General features: G+C 37.2%; 1 protein-coding gene across 1 annotated transcript; it reads left to right on the top strand.

Moving 5' to 3' along the window:
* The first annotated feature begins 400 nt into the window (after positions 1–400).
* LOC107575469 (protein phosphatase PTC7 homolog) lies at positions 401–17,608 on the top strand. The gene is made up of 5 exons (XM_016261844.1): positions 401–957; positions 7,043–7,222; positions 13,451–13,649; positions 16,224–16,347; positions 17,213–17,608. The coding sequence occupies exons 1-5, from the start codon at positions 756–758 to the stop codon at positions 17,606–17,608; spliced, it is 1,101 nt and encodes a 366-aa protein (XP_016117330.1). The 5' UTR covers positions 401–755.
* The last annotated feature ends 1,360 nt before the right edge of the window (positions 17,609–18,968 follow it).

Genomic DNA, 18,968 nt, shown 5'->3' with positions numbered 1-18,968 from the left:
TGCAAACATATACCAGCTTCATCACTGTGTCTGTCACGCGACTCTGTTCCCCTTTCGGGCTCGGTCTTTACATTTATTTTGAAAGATGAAGCTCGCGATTATGGTAAGGGGCGTTACATTTCCGACGAGTGCTTGCGGTGTTCGGCCAATCACAATGCACTGGGTCAGCTGGCCAATCAGAGCACACTGCGCTTGTCGGAAGGAGGGACTTTGTAGAAAACTAAGCGTTTGAGAGAGGCGGGGCATAGAGGACCTACAATAATGTACAGTATTTGAAAAAGAATGTGTTTTTTTAACATTAAAGCATGTCAACATATTCTGTTAAACCAAATACACAAAATAATGATCTTTAAAAAAGCATCATATGACCCCTTTAAAAAGGGCTCCAGCACGTGTTCTTCCACTACGTCCTTGGGTTTCCACTGGGCTCTACGTCACCGCAGCCGGTCATGTGACCTCAGGGCCCGTATGTGCTTGTCTCCGGAACACGGGCGCTAGTGAGCAAGTACGCGAGAGGATGGAGTGTGCTGGAGGAACTCTGTCTGTTAAATCCTCCAAGACATAAAACAGCCATACGCTTCACGCGTCCAGCATTCGCCGAAGAAGAAAGGAGCCTTGCATCACTGTTAAAGCGGCTTGCTTCGGCTCGTGTGGTTGATCTGCGGCGCGCGGAGCCGGATGTCGGCGCACAGAGGCGGACCCTAGAGAGACGCGAGACGGCTCGGCAGCGACACGCTTACCGCATACCGTCGGGGATGTTCTCGGTACTCTCCTATGGCAGGATCGTTGCCAGGGCTGTCCTGGGCGGACTCTCGCAGACGGACGGCAGAGATTACAGCCTGATCACGGCCAGCTGCGGCTTCGGGAAGGACTTTCGGAAGGGGATCCTGAAGAAGGGCATGTGCTACGGCGACGATGCCTGCTTCATTGCCCGGCACAAGTCCGCGGATGTCTTGGGTGAGTGCTACCACAATTCAGTGTGTTATATATCACCTGCACATGTTGTTATGGCACGAATATGCACGGTGAGCAGCTTGTCAGGGACTTTTAACTATGAAAGTGACCTTCACAGCGAGCGCTCATTTCGTGATGGACGGGTGTGCGGGACTGAGTCCAGCCCTCACCTGAATAACCTTGAATCTCTGGGATATACTTGATCCCACCTGTAGATTTAACACGCGTTCCTTAAATATGGAGCAACCGATTATAAATATTATACATCACATAACACATAAAAAAATATAGATTTAATGCGAAATGATCTTGGGTAATCCAGGGTGACCTTTCACCCAGAAAGACGCCAGGCTGAACCCCCAAAGCGCGACTAGCGGCGGAAACTAGAACGGTTTCCCCGTGAAACCTTTCCATCATGGAAACACGGATATAAATGATATGCTGTCAAAGTCAGGCGTGCTTAACATATTAATAGATTTCTCCGATCGCGTGTGCTTAGACTCTATAAATGTAATTTACGCTGCGAATATTTAAGTAATTCAACCTGTTTAAAGAATGCAATGCATAAAACATGTATGCATGAACTCGATTATGTTATGTAGGAGTCGTAAGGGCTCGCTTGTAAGTTGCAGGAGCTCTTGTAAAGGTCAGAATGGTTGAGCATGGAGGCGGCCATGTTTACTCGCATCCACACGTTCCTGTGACACACACAGGAGGCTTCACTGGCCACAGAAACATTCTCTGTCATATTTACAACCTAGAATAATAATCCTCATATAATAGTACCGGATAGTTTTCGCTGGAAGAGCTCCGAATAATGTGCAATGTTCTCAAGTTAACAAGATACAGGGAAACAAAGGACCCCCTGTTACATTCACGTGCTACAATCAATGTTCGGCTTTTGTTCCAGACTCAGCAGCACGTGAGTAGCAGACCAGCTGTTCAGCACCGAAGTTAAACTATGGCTCTGCCTAACGTGCGTCAAAATACCAGATACTGCACTTATTGACTCATGTTAAACCAGCCTTTTACATTTTCTAAAGTGGGGCTTGTGCAATACTTGGTCACTGTTCTTGGGCATTGCTGAGCATTGCTGTGTGTGGCTGTTAAGTGGATATAGAGTGCAGTAGTTAGGTTCCAGAAGGAAAAATCCCATTAAAGTTCTTAACCCGGATTTCATTTTTAAAGCATTAACAGACAAGACCTGCTGTGAGCTGCAAGATTGCTAAACAATGGTAAACGCTTTTGTTGAAGCCATCAGCCCATTTATTTTTAACTTATTTTGCAAATAATCATGTTTAACAGCTAAAAAACTACATTACCCATGATTCTGCTGCGAAATCTACACCAATCAGAGAATCACAACAAAATGAAGCACTGCAAATGACTTAAAGGGGTCATATGATGCGATTTCAAGTTTTCCTTTCTCTTTGGAGTGTTACAAGCTGATTGTGCATAGATAAGATCCCTGAAGTTGCAAAGACTAAAGTCTCAAAACCAAAGAGATATTCTTTATCAAAGGCTTGTGTACTGCATCATTACTGTGTCTGTTCCCCTTTCGGGCTTGAACTGATGGTAAAACTAATTACATATTTTGAAAGATGAAGCTTGCGATTATGGTAAGGGGCGTTACATTTCCGACGAGTGCTTGCGGTGTTCGGCCAATCACAATACACTGGGTCAGTTGGCCAATCAGAGCAGACTGCGCTTGTCGGAAGGAGGGACTTTGTAGAAAACGAAGCGTTTGAGAGAGGCGGGGCATAGAGGACCTACAATAATGTACAGTATTTGAAAAATAATGTGTTTTTTGAACATTAAAGCATGTCAACATTGCATTACACCAAATACACAAAAATGATCTTTAAAAAAAGCATCATATGACCCCTTTAAAGGGGTCATATGATGCTGCTAAAAAGAACATTACTTTGTGTATTTGGTGTAATGCAATGTTGACATGCTTTAATGTTCAAAAAACACATTATTTTTCAAATACTGTACATTATTGTAGGTCCTCTATGCCCCGCCTTTCTGAAACGCGTCGATTTTTACAAAGCTCATCGTTCTGAAAAGCGAGGTGTGCTGTGATTGGCCAGCTATCCAGTGCGTTGTGATTGGCCGAATACCTCAAGCGTGTGACAGAAATGTTACGCCCCTACCATATTGTGATGCCGTGTTCCGGCCGGAGCGACGAGACAAAAACATTAAAACGTTTCCATATTTAAAGGATTTGCCACTGACGATTCAAACTCGAGTTTTGGGCAGTGTAGAGTAGCGCTTGTTGTTTGTCATTTCTCCAATCACAAATGCAGACATGGTTTTATGTTTACATGGTGCGATGCAACGCGTAAAAAGACAGTATAAGTCATTATAATCCGTAATTATGTCCCCACTGGATGCAACAAATGCCTCGTTTACAATGGGTTTTATTGGTTTTGTCTAGTCGCGCCGGGAGACCTGACAGAGCATCATCACAGTATGTTAAGGAGCGTAACATTTCCGTCACACGCTTGAGGTATTCGGCCAATCACAACGCACTGGATAGCTGGCCAATCACAGCACACCTCGCTTTTCAGACCGATGAGCTTTGTAAAAATCGACGTGTTTCAGAAAGGCGGGGCATAGAGGAGAAACAATAATGTACAGTATGTGGAAAATAATGTGTTTTTTGAACCTTAAACTGCATAAACACATTTCATTACACCAAATACACCAAATTGTTCTTTTTTTAGCAACGTCATATGACCCCTTTAATTGAGTCAGTCTCCCTGCTCTTGCAATTTACTTATATTTGTATAAATATGCATATTTTGCAATCAGTGTAAAATATACAAATTCTGTATGTAAAATCAGCATATTTAAATCAATAGTTTTATATTTATTATGTCACTTGAGAGGCTTCATGGAATTGTAGTTCATTCCCTCATTAAAGTTTTTAAGTACAGATTTTGTCTTATTGTCTGATACGTTTTTGCTTCAAATCAAAGTTAGTTGTGATTCACTTCACAACTGGTTGGTTTGTTTGCATCATCTCCTTTTATAAACTTGATTTATTTTAAAAAATGTGTCTCTGTTTGTCTCTGTCCACTGAGTCTAGTGAATTCCTCTATTTACTGTCACATGTCTTTAAAGGTCAGTTGATGATTTTCACTTTCCGCTCCAATTAGCTTAATGAACCGGTCTTATGAAACGGGAAGAAACAGCTCAGGGGTTTATTTGGTGCCATTATTAATTCAGTGGTCTGTTTTCTCAGTGGTTCCTGTTGAAGTTTCAGGGGAACCTTTGAAGTCCCGTAATCCGTTGGATGCGAGTTGTTCGGTGAAACACTTCTCCAGGAGTTCGCAGAGATGTGCTCGGTCACAGCCAGAAACAGTCCTTAATCCAGCAGTCATTACAGCTGAACATTGGCACCAATCACATATGCAGCTTTTTATTACCTCAGTTTTTGCAGACATTTGATATTCCATTTAACAGCAATAAAAAGTGATCATATAAGACGAAAGAACGGCTTTTTGGAGGTTTCAGTTTTATCATTTGTAGCTGTGCCAACTGGAAGTAATGTGTTATTTTCACTCATGTTGATGGTATGCCCAAAGTCTATAAATATGGTAACACATTATATCCACGTCCTATTGTGCAGTCCTACAAAAATGCACAGCAAACCAATTTTTTTTACATTTTAAAAATCAAAATTTTTTTATCAGAAAAATCTCAATTAGATTTTTTCCCCCCAAATCGTGCAGTACATGGTTATATATGTTAATATAAAAAATGGCAATGATACCCATTTTAATTCAGCTAATTAAATACAATGGGTCAAAGACATGTTCACAATAAAGAACATGAAAAACATAAAGTAATTTAAAACGAGTCAAATTCTTAGAAATATTATCTTTCCATTCATGTTCATTTAATTTGATTTTGCAAAGCGTCTATACCATTTTCAAGAAAAGTTTCAATTGAATGTCTAACGTAATAAATATCACGTTCATAAATTTCATTGTTTTTGGGCAGTCGCATGCACCACATGCCATGAGACACTTTTTAAGACCAGTGTAGAAATCGAATAAACACCCATCTGTCATTTAACCCGGTATGTTAAATACAGATGCTCTCTGGGTGACTGTTTTCACAAAGTTGCGCTTGATACATAAAGTGAACTCGTTGTATGGCAGCGCTGGAATCTGCTTTCAGATATGCGCTGGTGTAAACAGATGGATGTTTCACTGAGGGCAGTTTTCTTTAGCTCTTTTGCTATGGTAAATATGGTCGTCTCAGGTTAATGTTTATGAAACAAATGTTTGTGTATTAAAGATTTGAGTCTTGGAATCACTTATGTGACGTCACGATTTGGCCTGGATATTGGACGTCTATGTGGCGTTATAAAAAAACGTTTCTTCCTGCAAAGTGTTACGATACAGTATGCACCAGGTTATATTGTCACATTCTCTTTAAGTATTTTTTTTTGCAGCGTTGTGATGAACAGTTGGTCTTGTTTGCAAAGCTCCATTGAAATGTTAATGGTAACTTAATTTGTGCTGCTCTAAAAAGTGTTTAACTCTGATAAGCCGCCCTCATTCCTTATGAGCCTGGATCTCTCTTTGAGCCCATGCAATCTCTTGATTCAGTAGCTCAGCTGTTTTCAAAACCGTGAAACCTTACCAGTAATAAGGTTAGTAGCAGTGTAGTGTGTGCAAACGCGGCAGTATTTTATTTGTTATTGCTGTATTATATCGCAGGGTCACATATGGAATTGCTCTGTATACTTCAACAGTTGTAATAAGATATCACATTTTTCAGCATCTTTTTTAAAAACATATTTCAACAAATAATACACCTAAAATGTAAAAATATGAAATCTATTGTATTGCTAAGTTTGCATTCTTTTAATTAAGCTAAGAGGTCACAGCCATCTTCTATTCGTCACGTCGAATTTTCAAATTCAGAATTTTGTGGGCTAAAAGGCTTCAATAACATGGCGATATATGATGCACAACTCTCATTCACTTGAGCGAAATCTTCACTCAAGGTTGTGCGGATTCCTATTAAAATGACTGGATTTGGCCATCGAAAATTGGCTAAGCAAGGTGATTCAGTCATTCAAAACAGCAGTTCACTGATTTGAGTTTTTGAATTATTTTATTTATTACTAAATGTTATTTAAATTTTTTTTTAATTAGTAAACACTCTTCATTACTAAGTTTTTTTTATCACCATTATACATATTTTTTTCTTGCATTTTGTGCAGTTTTTACAAGATAACTTTAATGCTGCCGCACTCATTTAGTTTTTATTTTTATTTGAACATATACTATAATTCCATAATATGTTATTAGATAGTCGTTTAAAATGTAACCTTGAACATTGAACCTTATTTAGCTGCTAGTTCGTAGCCTGTTGTGTAGCTAACTACTTGTTTAAAAGATGGTAACAATTTTAAATTCAGTGTTTATATATTAAATAAAATGGCAATGTTACACATTTAATATAATTGTTAATTAATTATAATGGATCAGTGACATGTCCACAATAAAGAAGTTTTAAATCTAGTTTAAAACGTGTCAAGTTCTTAGAAATGTACTCTCATTCATGTTTGTTTCATATGATTTTGCAAAACGTTTATACCATTTTCTGTTGTGTAGCCAAGTACTATAAAGAAATGGTAAATACTTAATCCTTAATCGTTGAATTTAATTTATAGCTTTTTTTTTTTAACCGTTTCACCATTTTCGACATGAGAAGCTAGCAGTGCTTGAGTTGTCTGGAATAAAAGAATAACTGAAGAATAACCAGTAGTTACTAGCTACCTGGAGTTTAAGTGGTTCACAAGATCTACATCTAACATCATCTTTGTTGAAAGAAGGCGTCAGACGGGCTGTAGCAGACAGCTGTTTTGCATTACCATCACAATGCACAGTCAGTCAAGAGGTCAGGAAGGAGGATTGTGGCAGCTGCCATCTGTCTCTGCAGCGTCAGACACTGTCATCTCTTCCTTCCGTTTCGTCCGATTGTCAGAAGTTAGGTGTTAAAGCTATTAGGGTTGAGGAAATTACGAGTTTACAGTATGTTTCTCCTTGTGTTTTCCTCTCAGGTGTTGCGGATGGCGTCGGGGGCTGGAGGGATTACGGCGTGGATCCGTCGCAGTTCTCCGCCACTCTGATGAGGACGTGCGAACGGCTCGTGAAGGAGGGCCGCTTCACTCCCAGCAGCCCCGTGGGCATCCTGACCTCCGGCTACTATGAACTCCTGCAGAACAAAGTACCGCTGCTGGGTAAGATCATATCCACACACGCACACCAAACCATACGGTGAGTCACACACTCACTGCCGCTTTTACAGGATAAATAAATTAAACCGCTGCAGGATGACTCACAGTCCTTGTGTCGTGATGTACAGTATTGATTCTTGTCCAAGTTTTTTTCCCAGTGTAATGTCAATAAAAAACCTTAACTGTTAGACTGTTAACATAACTTGGACTGTTATGAGTCGCAAATTTCAGATGTCTCATGCAGTGCTATTTTAGTATTATTTATTTTCTATTATAGAATTTATTAATATTTTGAATGAGCTTTTATTTTTACATTTTTAGTAATTTTATTAGTTTTTTCTATTTAGCTTTTATTTTTGTTGTAGTTTTAGTATTTGTAGTACTTCAACTTTAACATTAAACTTTTTTTTTCATCTAATATTTATATATTATTTTATTTCAATTAACAATTTTTTTTCTTCATTTAGTTAACAATAATTACACATTAATGATTGATTTTGAATGCTCTATATAGGTAACAACTAAACTCCCAATTAGGGCTGTCACAATTCCTCGATTAAAATCGAGTACTCGATTATAAAAAAATCCTCGATTGCATTTTGCCCGTGATGATTAACTGGCAAAATACCGGAAGTGGCGCATTCCACAGACGAGAATCCATGAAAAACATTATTAGACCGTCTTCCAAGGCTGCACAAAATAATGCAATTGTGAATTCACAAAGGCTGCGATTCAATTAAATAAATATATGCACTGCGGGTTTAATATGTGCTTTATTTACAAGCGCATCTCAGAGCGGCTCCGTTCACAGTAAATGCTGCTCCACACAAACAGCCATCATTTACATGCGTTGCTTATAATGTTCATTTGGGAACAATGTGCACCATTCTATCAGATTTATAAGGTAAATCATTTATAAACCTACACCAACACAGGAGAATACAACATCTTTCTAAATATGCTCACTCTTCATAATGACTTCAGAATAAAAGCTTAAACCTTCGCTCTGAATTTGCATGTTTTGATGTGCACATGTTCTTGTTCAGGAAATGACAGCGGCTCTAGCATTTCTATCATAAAGAAGTGGACAAATATGAAAGATTAAGTGGACATTTTAATTAAATGTTGTTTAGTCAATAAGTATTTGATCTCGCTGTAAAGTGTAAAAACAATCGTCAGGCAGTTGGTGTCCTCTGCAGGCATGTGATGTAATACATAATATACACAAATTATAATTATATTATTACATTATGTATTCTAACTGTTTTGTTCAATAAAACCATATGGTTACTTGCTTTTAATATTATATTTGAACCAATTATTATTACCCCATTGTTATGTATTTTAAGTCATTTTAAAGGGATAGTTCACACAAAAATGACCTTTCTGGGCCTTGATCGTGGTAGTGCCCTTGCGGTCTATGGAGGGTCAGAAAGCTCTCGGATCTCATCCAAAATATCTTAATTTGTGTTCTGAAGATGAACGAAGGTCTTATGGGTTTGGAACGACATGAGGGTAAGTAATTAATGACAGAATTTTCATTTTTGGGTGAACTATCCCTTTAAAGTTTATTATTCGCTTATGTCTATTTTTATTACCACAATTAATTTTATCCAATTACTCTATTAATCATCAGAATAATCATCCAATTACTTGATTACCAAAATAATTGTTAGTGACAGCCTTACTCCCAACTGATTTAAGTTTTAAGTTAGCAAGTTGTTAAGCTAGATAATAAATTAATAGGCAACACTTTACAAGGTCTCATTTGTTAACATTAGCATTAAGCATTAACTAACATAAACAAACAATGAGTAATGTATTTTTACAGCATTTATTAACCATTGTTAATGTTAGTTAATAAAAATGTTAACAGATGCAATGTCTGATCTTAATGTATTAATTAATATTAGAGTATAATAGAGAGAATATTAGATTAATAAATGCTGTAGCAGTATTATTAGTTGTTAGTTCATATTAACTAATCTGGTGAACTAATGTTAACAATTGAAACCTTTATTGTGAAGTGCTACCAATTAAATAATTAATTAGTTAATACATTTTTATCAATACTTTTCAGCATTGAATGATGTATATTTATTATTGCGATTTCTGTTAATTTGTCTTCCATCTTGCAAGGCATTCTGGTAAGACTCCATTGTCTATTAAGCATATTTTACTGATCCGTCCTGCTTTTAATATCACTAGGAAAAGATGGATGTTTTTACAAAGGTCCCATTAGGTTTGACGTTTTTCCTTCAATTTTTAAAGGGGTCATATGATGTTGCTAAAAAGAACATTATTTTGTGTATTTGGTGTAATGAAATGTGTTTATGCGGTTTAAGGTAAAAAAACATTATTTTCCACATACTGTACATTATTGTTTCTCCTCTATGCCCCGCCTTTCTGAAACGCGTCGATTTTTACAAAGCTCATCGGTCTGAAAAGCGAGGTGCGATCTGATTGGCCAGCTATCCAGTGCGTTATGATTGGCCGAATTCCTCAAGCGTGTGACGGAAATGTTACGTCCCTTACCATATTGTGATGCCTGCGGCAACCACATGTGACGACCCCAGGCTGGACTCCGCTTCGTCCACGGTGAAAGCCGATCCGGCGATTTCCTCAGCGACCAGCACGGATCAGCTCTAGGCATGACGAAGCGATATCGTCCTCTTTTGGAAGGCCAACCAAAGTAGTTTCGCTTTCACAACGAAACACACAGCACCTTCACGACATGGCTGCAGCGGCGACAACAATACTACAGCGAGAATAAAAGTTACGCCTTTTTTCTTTGCGTGAACATTTGGGCGGCGTTATGCAAATCTTCCCACATAGTGAGGTAGACATGTGGGGGCGTGTTAGAACGAGCCGTTTTAGGTAGGTGTGGCTGACTCTAAACTTTTTTTAAAGAATATCTCTTTGGATTTGAGACTTTAGTCTTTGCAAATTTACAAATCTTCTTTATGCACCAAGAGCTTGTAACACTCCAAAGAGAAAGGAAAAAATTAAATTGCATCATATGACCCCTTTAATAAACAGCAGAAATTATTTTATTTATTAGGGTTACTTTAACTAATAAATGGTCCAGAGGCATTTTTAACCTCACATGTTTCTGATGTAACACTAAGAGCAAAGACTGAGAGTAAAGTTAGATTCTCAAACAAGGCATTGGATTACCAAGCATGCAACCGGTCGTCTTTCTGCTGAAACCTGACATCACGGGCTGTCAGAAATGTCACTCTGAGTTGTTTACCTCTTTAAAAAGTGACCTGCTTTTATTTTGGGATGGCACGCAGAGCGATAAAGGTCTGTGGGTGACCATTCTAAGACAAGGTCACTTGGACTACAAGGCTTTGGCCAAGGATCGAGGGAAGGAAAGATTGTGACAAACTGGAAGGCCATCAGCATACAGCCTAATTAGAGATGCTTGTATTTTTTTTTAAGTGTTCAGCCTAAAACGGGATCAATGGGAAATGCTACTTTAAATTTTTTTTAAATAGGTTAACAAAATGGTTTAAATTTGTTAGTTAATTAACGTGTTAGGTGTCATGAACTAACAATGAACAGTACTTTTACAGCATTTCTGAATTTTTATTTTCTACATGCACTGCTGTTCAAAAGTTTGGGTCAGTAATATTTTTTTATGTTTTTGAAAGATGCATCTTTTGTTCACCAAGGCTCCATTCATTTGACCAGAAATACAGTAAAAGCAGTAATATTGTGAAATAATATTACAATTTAAAATAACTTTTCTATTTGAATATATTGTAAAATGTAATTTATTCCTGTGATCAAAGCTGAATTTTCAGCATCATTACTCCAGTCTTCAGTGTCACATGATCCTTCAGAAATCATTCTAATATGCTGATTTGCTGCTCAAGAAACATTTCCGATTATCAGTGTTGAAAACAGTTGTGCTGCTTTATATTTTTGTAGAAACCGTGAATGTTTTTTTTCAGGATTGTTTGAGTAGAATGTTCAAAAGAACATAATTTATTTTAAAATCGAAATCTTATGTCACATTATAAATACCTTTACGGTCACTTTTGATCAATTTAAAACGTGATGAATAAAAGTATTAATTTCCTTAATATCTTACGAACCCCAAACGTTTGAACGATAGTGGCATTTTAAGATATTTTAACATTTACAAATTTGTAACGTTTATTATTATTTATTAGCTCTAAAAAGGGGAATATTTATGACGAATTATAACTGGTTATGATTCATAATAAATATTTAGATTATATCTTCGAATTAACTGTAGCAGAATCAATATTACAATTATTTGATCTGTCCGTCCACCGAGCAGACAATATAATCATTTATCAATTCAAGGAATATTTATTTTCTGGCCACGGAACAATAAACTGTCCTTCTTTGTACAGTGCTAGCAGTAATTCTTAGCCAAATGTAGCAAGGGTTCAAACATTCATTGACTTGGAACTGTGAACAGTAAACAGAGACAATCCGTTGTGAATATAAGGGATTTAATAAAATGAAACTATATCTAACATATAACTAACTAAAACATATATATATACAGAATGAAGCAAAGTAAGGAAAAGATAGAGAATAGGAAAAGAATGGCAGTATTTCACATCACTTAACCACAACCTCTGAAAATCATCAAAGAATCCAATAATCGCCTTAAAAGGGACTGAGATTTAAACACGCATCTGAATAATTTTAAGCGGTTACTTGCATTGGTTTTCGATTGCTGAAAAAGAGTCCTGATGCGGTAGATAACGGAGGTCTTTTGATGAGTTCGTGAGGAGTCAGCTGGAAGTTTTTACTTCTGGTTCTTCTGAAGAAGAAGTCCACAGCGACTAACGTTACTTGAAAGTAAAAACTGCCGGAAAATAAAACTCAAGAGGAAGGTCTTGAGAGTCCTGAAAGGTGTTGTCTCAAACGAAGAAGAAGTTTTCTGAGCAAAGTTATTTTGGGCTGATCGCTTTTGAGAATTTCTATTCTGTGTGTGCTGGCCAATGAGAGGCATGGATTTTGAGCGGGAGAATCTTTCTTTGTCTCTCGTTTTATGGTTCATTTGCATGCTTTATGGCCGGTCTGGAATATCCGTAGTTTTAACCCAAAATATCGTACGAGTTATATGATGCGTTTCACAATCACATACTGTACGTCATTGTCCGAGGAATGAAAAACAGGTAACATTGATACCAAGATGCAACCATTTGGGATAGATTAAACCAAAGATACATACATACACCTGAATATAAGTGTTTTATGGCTTTAACTAATACAAATAACGAGTGGTAACTCATCTAATCTAACAAGGGAATGTACACACAACACATGCATATACCAGATACAATTATAACTGATTAATTATAGTCTAAAATAAAGAAATGTCTTTATGTGTGTGTGTGTGTTAGTTTGGGTGTGTGTGTGTGTGTGTTCGTTTGGCCATTTACAGCTCGTTGTAGAATGTGTTTGAAGTCAGATTGCAGGATGCCCGTGGGGGCTGGTTCTAATCTTCTTTGACGGCGAAGAACCATTTGGCAATTTAAAACCCCTATACAACGTAACATCTCTGACCAGAACTGTAATTTATATGCAAATGTCAAAAGGCTAAAAGGGGTCTTTTAAGCCATAAACAGTCCAACTATCATGCATGATCCTACGCAGACGCTACAAATTGATTAAATTATTTAATATATTATGAACAAACATTAAGAATAAATAATGGTATGCTTGTATATCAAAACACACCTAGATTGACAAAATTGCTGTAAAAAAGTTTGCATTAATGTTAACAAACAACCTTATTGTAAAGCATTACTGATGTGTTGCATGGAAAGTACACATTACTATCTGTCACTGTCAGTTATGCTTTGCTTGCAGATGTTTAACACATGTTGGTGGTATTTTTTATTTTTTTTTACAGTGATTGTCACCCTGACATAATTTACATGCAACAATTTCACCCTGCCTAGACGTCATGTTGCTTGTAGTATAGACAGCTTTTTATATAATAGGATCCACAATACATTACGCCACCCGCTTGCTGTCATGCACAGTATGTAGGTTACATGACTATGTTATGGGGACAAAAGTTCAATTGTTTTTGTAAGTGAATACAAAATGAGTAAAGTGTAAACTGTTACATTTGAATACAAAAAAGTTAATGTATTATATAGCATCAATAAAAAATTAAACTCAATATATATTATTTGTTACTTCATTATTTGTTTTTGCCTCTGTCTCTTCTAGGGAGTAGCACAGCTTGTATAGTCGTTCTGGAACGTCGGAGTCACAGGATACACACCTGTAACCTGGGAGACTCGGGCTTCTTGGTGGTTCGGGGTGGAGAGGTGGTCCATCGGTCAGACGAGCAGCAACACTACTTCAACACACCCTTCCAGCTGTCCATAGCCCCGCCGGGGGCAGAGGGCGTGGTGTTGAGTGACAGGTGGGTCGGTGACACTCGCTGATAGCGGATACACTCACTGCAGTATCACAGATGGTTGTGTGTCACAGATCAGTGTCACAGACATCTGCGCGTGGGGCCATGTGGCTTTTACGTCAATTAATAGTGTAAGATGCACCTACTGTAGGAACCGACATGTTGATCTGGTGCTTACGCAGGCCATGTGAGTTTGATTTATCACGTTCACCCCTCTTACTTCCATCATTCCCTGTCCTGTCTTTCTCTACTGGATCTATTCATTTATTAAAAAATACATTAAATATGTAATTAATACATGCAGTGAATATACCTCTGCTGTAGCAAGTGTTTTTAATTTATTTTAAAAAAGCAAGTTTTTGTAGCAAGTTTTTAATTTATAAAAAAAAATAACATTTAATATACAAAAATAAAAATCTTTATTGGGTCATTTGGCATAATTATTGTCTCAGCAGTTAAGAAGTTTTGGTAAAATATTATAAACAATTGTAAAACATTTGCTAAATCAAAGTCATGTGATGCAACCAATGTGCAGAAACATGCTGAAAGGAAAAGAAAAACAGGAAATTATGTCATAGATATGCGCAGACCCCCTTGACTTTGTCAGGGTCAATAAATCAAGTAAAGTGGATATTGTAAAATGACACACAACCTCCAAAAACTTTGAGTTAATAAAAAAAAAGACGATAAATTTAAAATAGTTAATTGCATGCATAAACATATATTTAAGGTGTAAGGTAAATGTTAATACTTGATCATGGTTACACCATTTTTTTTTAGTCTTAAATTGTATGATTTTTTTAAAAACCATTTGAAAAATTTCTGAATTTCTAGGAATAGGAAATGAATATGCATTATTTTTCCTTTTTCAGTGATCGCAGGTATTAGTTGAGATTCTCCCGAACCCTGTAGAAGTGAGAAAAGCCAAAGAGTTCCGCCTAAAGCACTGTGTGTGTCTGTTGGCCCAAATCTTGAATGTCAAGGCCTTGTGATTCTAGTTCCTCAGTGCCGCAGTCTTGCCAGAAGCACACATCCAAACATGCACGCGCAAATACCCAAAACCTCCAATCAAAGAGAGAGGGCGGTGAAGCAAACCCATTCCTTTCAGCCAGTCAGCATTGTGCTGAACACTTGTTTACATTTTTTTTTTTTCAAGTCCCAGTAGAGGGCGTGATTATTTTAAGCTCCACATGTCCTGCTAAATTTATGTGGGACCTTTAGTTTATGTCGTCCGGAGTCTGTTATGGCAGACCTCCACACAAAACTCTCATCTAACTTTCTCATGTGCAGCAGGGAATCTGACCTGAGTGTTGGGTTCTAAGTGTGCCTCACTTGCACTAAAATATCCATTTACCTGTAGTTTTACATTAATTTATATATTCATTTTGGAGCCTCCTTTGAGTTCCGTGTTAACCTGGAACTCAAAAATGTAAATATTGAATTTTGAAATCTAGACAGAGTGCAGGTGTTGCAAGTCTTCTGAGATCGAAATGACTGATAATTTTAGCCAAAGAAAATTCATCTGAGAAACACAATTTATCATAAAGAGGCAACAATATTCTTAGTACCAAGTTCCTCTGTTGTTGAGGTTAGAGTTAACCGCTAGTGGAAGAGGTGTCTTCTTGAACTTTGCGATAGTCTAAGCACATCATGTAGAAGTTTGTTCCATCACAGAGGAACAGAGATAGTGAAGCTTCTAGAAAGTGACTTTGTACTTTGTTGTTTGAACAGTCCTCTAACCTTAAGTAGACCTACAAGTTTCACGATGCTGTCTATGTTGCTTAGCCACTTGTACTGGTAAGCCATTTAAAAAAAAATTCATACCATGTGCGTAATTCAAACCGGTTTACTGGTATATCGCCCAGCAGTACTTGAATCCGATGCAAAATCTGTGTAGGGGAAAAATTTGCCTCATTTGTGCCTTTTGAGATGAATGTAGTTCATCTGTGGGATTTTGCCATGCAAAGGTAAATGTGACTGCACCTTTAGTAAAAACTGTATATGTCCCCTTTTTGCCTTCTTAAATGTGACCTATAATCAGAGCGCCAATACTTACCCAATGCACTAAGACAGATTAAACTAAAACTCAAAGGATTTGGAGTTTGAAGAGGCCAGTCTGGTTTCTAAGAAAACAACCTGACTGTTGGATTTGGTCCCGAGGTCATGTTGGGTCTGGACTAGTTCTCTTAACCCCAAGTGTCCATTACCCTCCGTTTAGGTCAGGCTGATCTCTGCCCTGTTACCCTCTTTGTGCTACTGCTTGAGTTTCAACCCTGATTAAGTGTCGTAGTCTAATTTAGTGGACTAAATCATTGTCTACTCATTAGCATTTCTACAAAATGACTGGATTGTTGCCCATAGACATTAATCTGAAAACTGCAGGTAATTTATGCTTAACATATTGGATTGCAATTCACAAGGTTACGTTTATTTTTCATAGCAATGTTCAAGACTTGGCATCAGTCGTGGGTATGTGGGTGGCATAGTAATTAAAATACACTGGTATTGTAGAGCGTTGGCATGTGCCTTGTAGGTCTTATATTTGGTTTAACTGTATGTCTTTCTATCCGTCTCTTTCAGTCCTGAGGTGTCAGATAGCTCCTCCTTTGATGTCCAGTTAGGGGACATTATTTTAACCGCTACTGACGGCCTCTTTGACAACATGCCTGACTACATGATCCTGCAAGAACTCAAGAAACTCAAGGTACAGACAATACATGCAATAAATGTGAAGTACTTGGGTGACAGTCAACTGATTTGGTTTTTGGCTTATACCAATATTATAGAGATTTGTGTGGCCAGTATATTACCAAGTTGTATATGATTGTGTTATGATAGCAAATTAGACGAAATTGGACCCAAGGGGACGAGTGTCAACAATTACACCATCCTGCATCATATTTGCTGAATGAAATCCAGTACTTGTTTCTTACTAATTTCGGGATACTGATTCTAAAAATAGTGCCTGTTTTGCTCAAGCATGTCATAGTTTCTCGCAAAGTAGAATGCTTTTCATAGCATTTTTGCTTTTGACATCCATTTGTAAGGTGAGGAAATCTTGTATTAATACAAAGACATGATTCCTGTCTTCCTCTGGGCCAGGTTACAACCGTCTCTTCAATTCTCAGCCAAATTGCAAATGTATAAATGATTGTCAAGACATTAATTTATGCCTTATACTGATTTTAATTTTTTTCCCCAATCCTTTGCAGATTCTGTTAAATGATGCATTTGGAGTACTTTTTGTTATTAAAACTGAAGCTTTTGATAACACAAAATGATAAATTTTGGCAATATTAAGGTTTTTTGCAAACAGCAGATTTTATTTTTCAAGATGCAGGGCTGTGTTATCGAATGATACTGATAATCTTAGAATAAAATTGGCCGATATATCGGTCTAACACTATACTTGGTTATTAGTATGATTTCCAACTTTTTCATTTTATTTATCTTTAGGTTATCTGCCATTGCTGATGATCTCAAAATAGCCATATAATTAATCTCCTGGCCGATATATCGGTATAATATCGGTGGGTACTCTCCACGTTTTTCATTTTATTTATCTCCAGAACACCAACTATGATAGTATCCAGCAGACTGCCCGCAGCATCGCTGAACAGGCCCACGAGTTGGCCTATATCACAGACTTAGTCAGGGTCGCGCCATATTTACGTTTTCACAGGAATGAAAATGAGGCTGTGAGGGACAGAAGTACAGCACATTCAGTGGGTACTGATAGTTTAGCTGATGAAACGTCTTTCCGAAAAACATTCAATAGACAAAAACTCCATAAAACAGTTTTCAATGTTAGAAAGTTACATAATCTTGGACCTTTATATATTGCATGCCTTTGTAATGTCTATCCTTCACATCCTTGTTTTCAATATGGCATCAAACCTGACGAAGGTCTGTACCAGAGAATTTCCTTGGGATTATTTAGATTATTTGGATCAGGAAAGTCATAAATAAATTAGAAATAAAACAAAAATGTATTAGGAACACCCAAAAATGTAAATGATAAATAAAATAATTTTAAAAACCTGATCTAAACAACATCATGCAAAAAACAAATGCAATGTCATAAAAATTCTGTATTGTTCAATCTGTCAGAATATTCACATTTTTGTTCACTTTTTTCCCCAAGAGGCAAGTTTTCGAATTTATGTCTTCTCTTTACATTGGCAGCTACTCTCAATTGTTGTTTGCGAAGTTATTTTGGTATTCCAACTGATAACACTGGATATTGACTGTTTGAATACACCGATGTGACTTCTTCACTTACAAAATGTAGGTCCAAAAAATCAGTCCCAGAGATAGAATATGAAAAACAAACCAATTTGTGTACAGTGTAAACGAAGCCAAAGAAACTTGCTTGAAAACATTATTTTTGCAATTCTGTTTGGCGTCACTGGTGGTGCATAAATCACACGTTTCACCATTAGTGAGTGTCGTTGCATGGGATGATGTCTTGACTGAACCTTTTTGTGTCTGGAGTTTTGCAACTTTGTTTGCCCCACACACAACACACATTTTTCCAAATTCTCTTGTTATGGCAGATGTGCTTTTATAAATTCTAGTGCAATTTTCCTACATCAATTCAAGACAGGATAGTTGCCTCCACGAGTTGGGCTGATAGTGACTGAACGCCACTCAGATCTGTCTTTTACTGTGAGTGAACCAGGAGTGGCTCCATCATACAAATCAATATGCCATTTGCGCCTTAAATTCTCATACTGTCCCATTCAGAGGCCTTTGTGTGGCAAGGCTTGCGTGTCTCATCTGGGTGTCGCTTACAGCGGTGTCCTTGATTCTGGTTGTATCATCTGTCCTCTCATTTAATGGTTTCTATGGTGCTTCTGCAGTCAAGATGAATCTCTGTCTCTTAAGCAGACGTTGTGCGAATGAGAACCATACTTTTTGTGTGTACAGTGTAACAATGCAAGAAAAGTTCCTGTAAATGTTTTCCAAGCTGTAAAATATTTAAATAAAAATATAGTATTTATACTAAAATACGACTTATTATTGTCACTGTTTTTGCATGATATGAATATTCTTTGAAATTTACCTGAACCTTCAATGTATTTATTTCACATTAGTATGAATGATTTTAACTTTTTATCTACCACGGAAAAACAAATGTAATTTCTACATTAAATAATTTAGTTCAGGCAAGAATTTAAAAAAGTAAATTCTATATCAGTACTCAATTCAAGTACTCAGAAACAAATCAGTACTCTATCTCTCTATCTATCTATCAATCATCTGTCTATCCGTCTATCCGTCCATCCATCCATCTAGCTAGCTCTGGAGACCAATGCAAAATTA

This window comes from Sinocyclocheilus grahami, unplaced genomic scaffold, assembly GCF_001515645.1.
Source record: "Sinocyclocheilus grahami isolate Dianchi unplaced genomic scaffold, SAMN03320097.WGS_v1.1 scaffold2666.1, whole genome shotgun sequence".
Lineage (NCBI taxonomy): Eukaryota > Metazoa > Chordata > Actinopteri > Cypriniformes > Cyprinidae > Sinocyclocheilus > Sinocyclocheilus grahami.
Note: the sequence above shows the minus strand (reverse complement) of the source record. Positions and strands in the feature narration are given on the sequence as shown.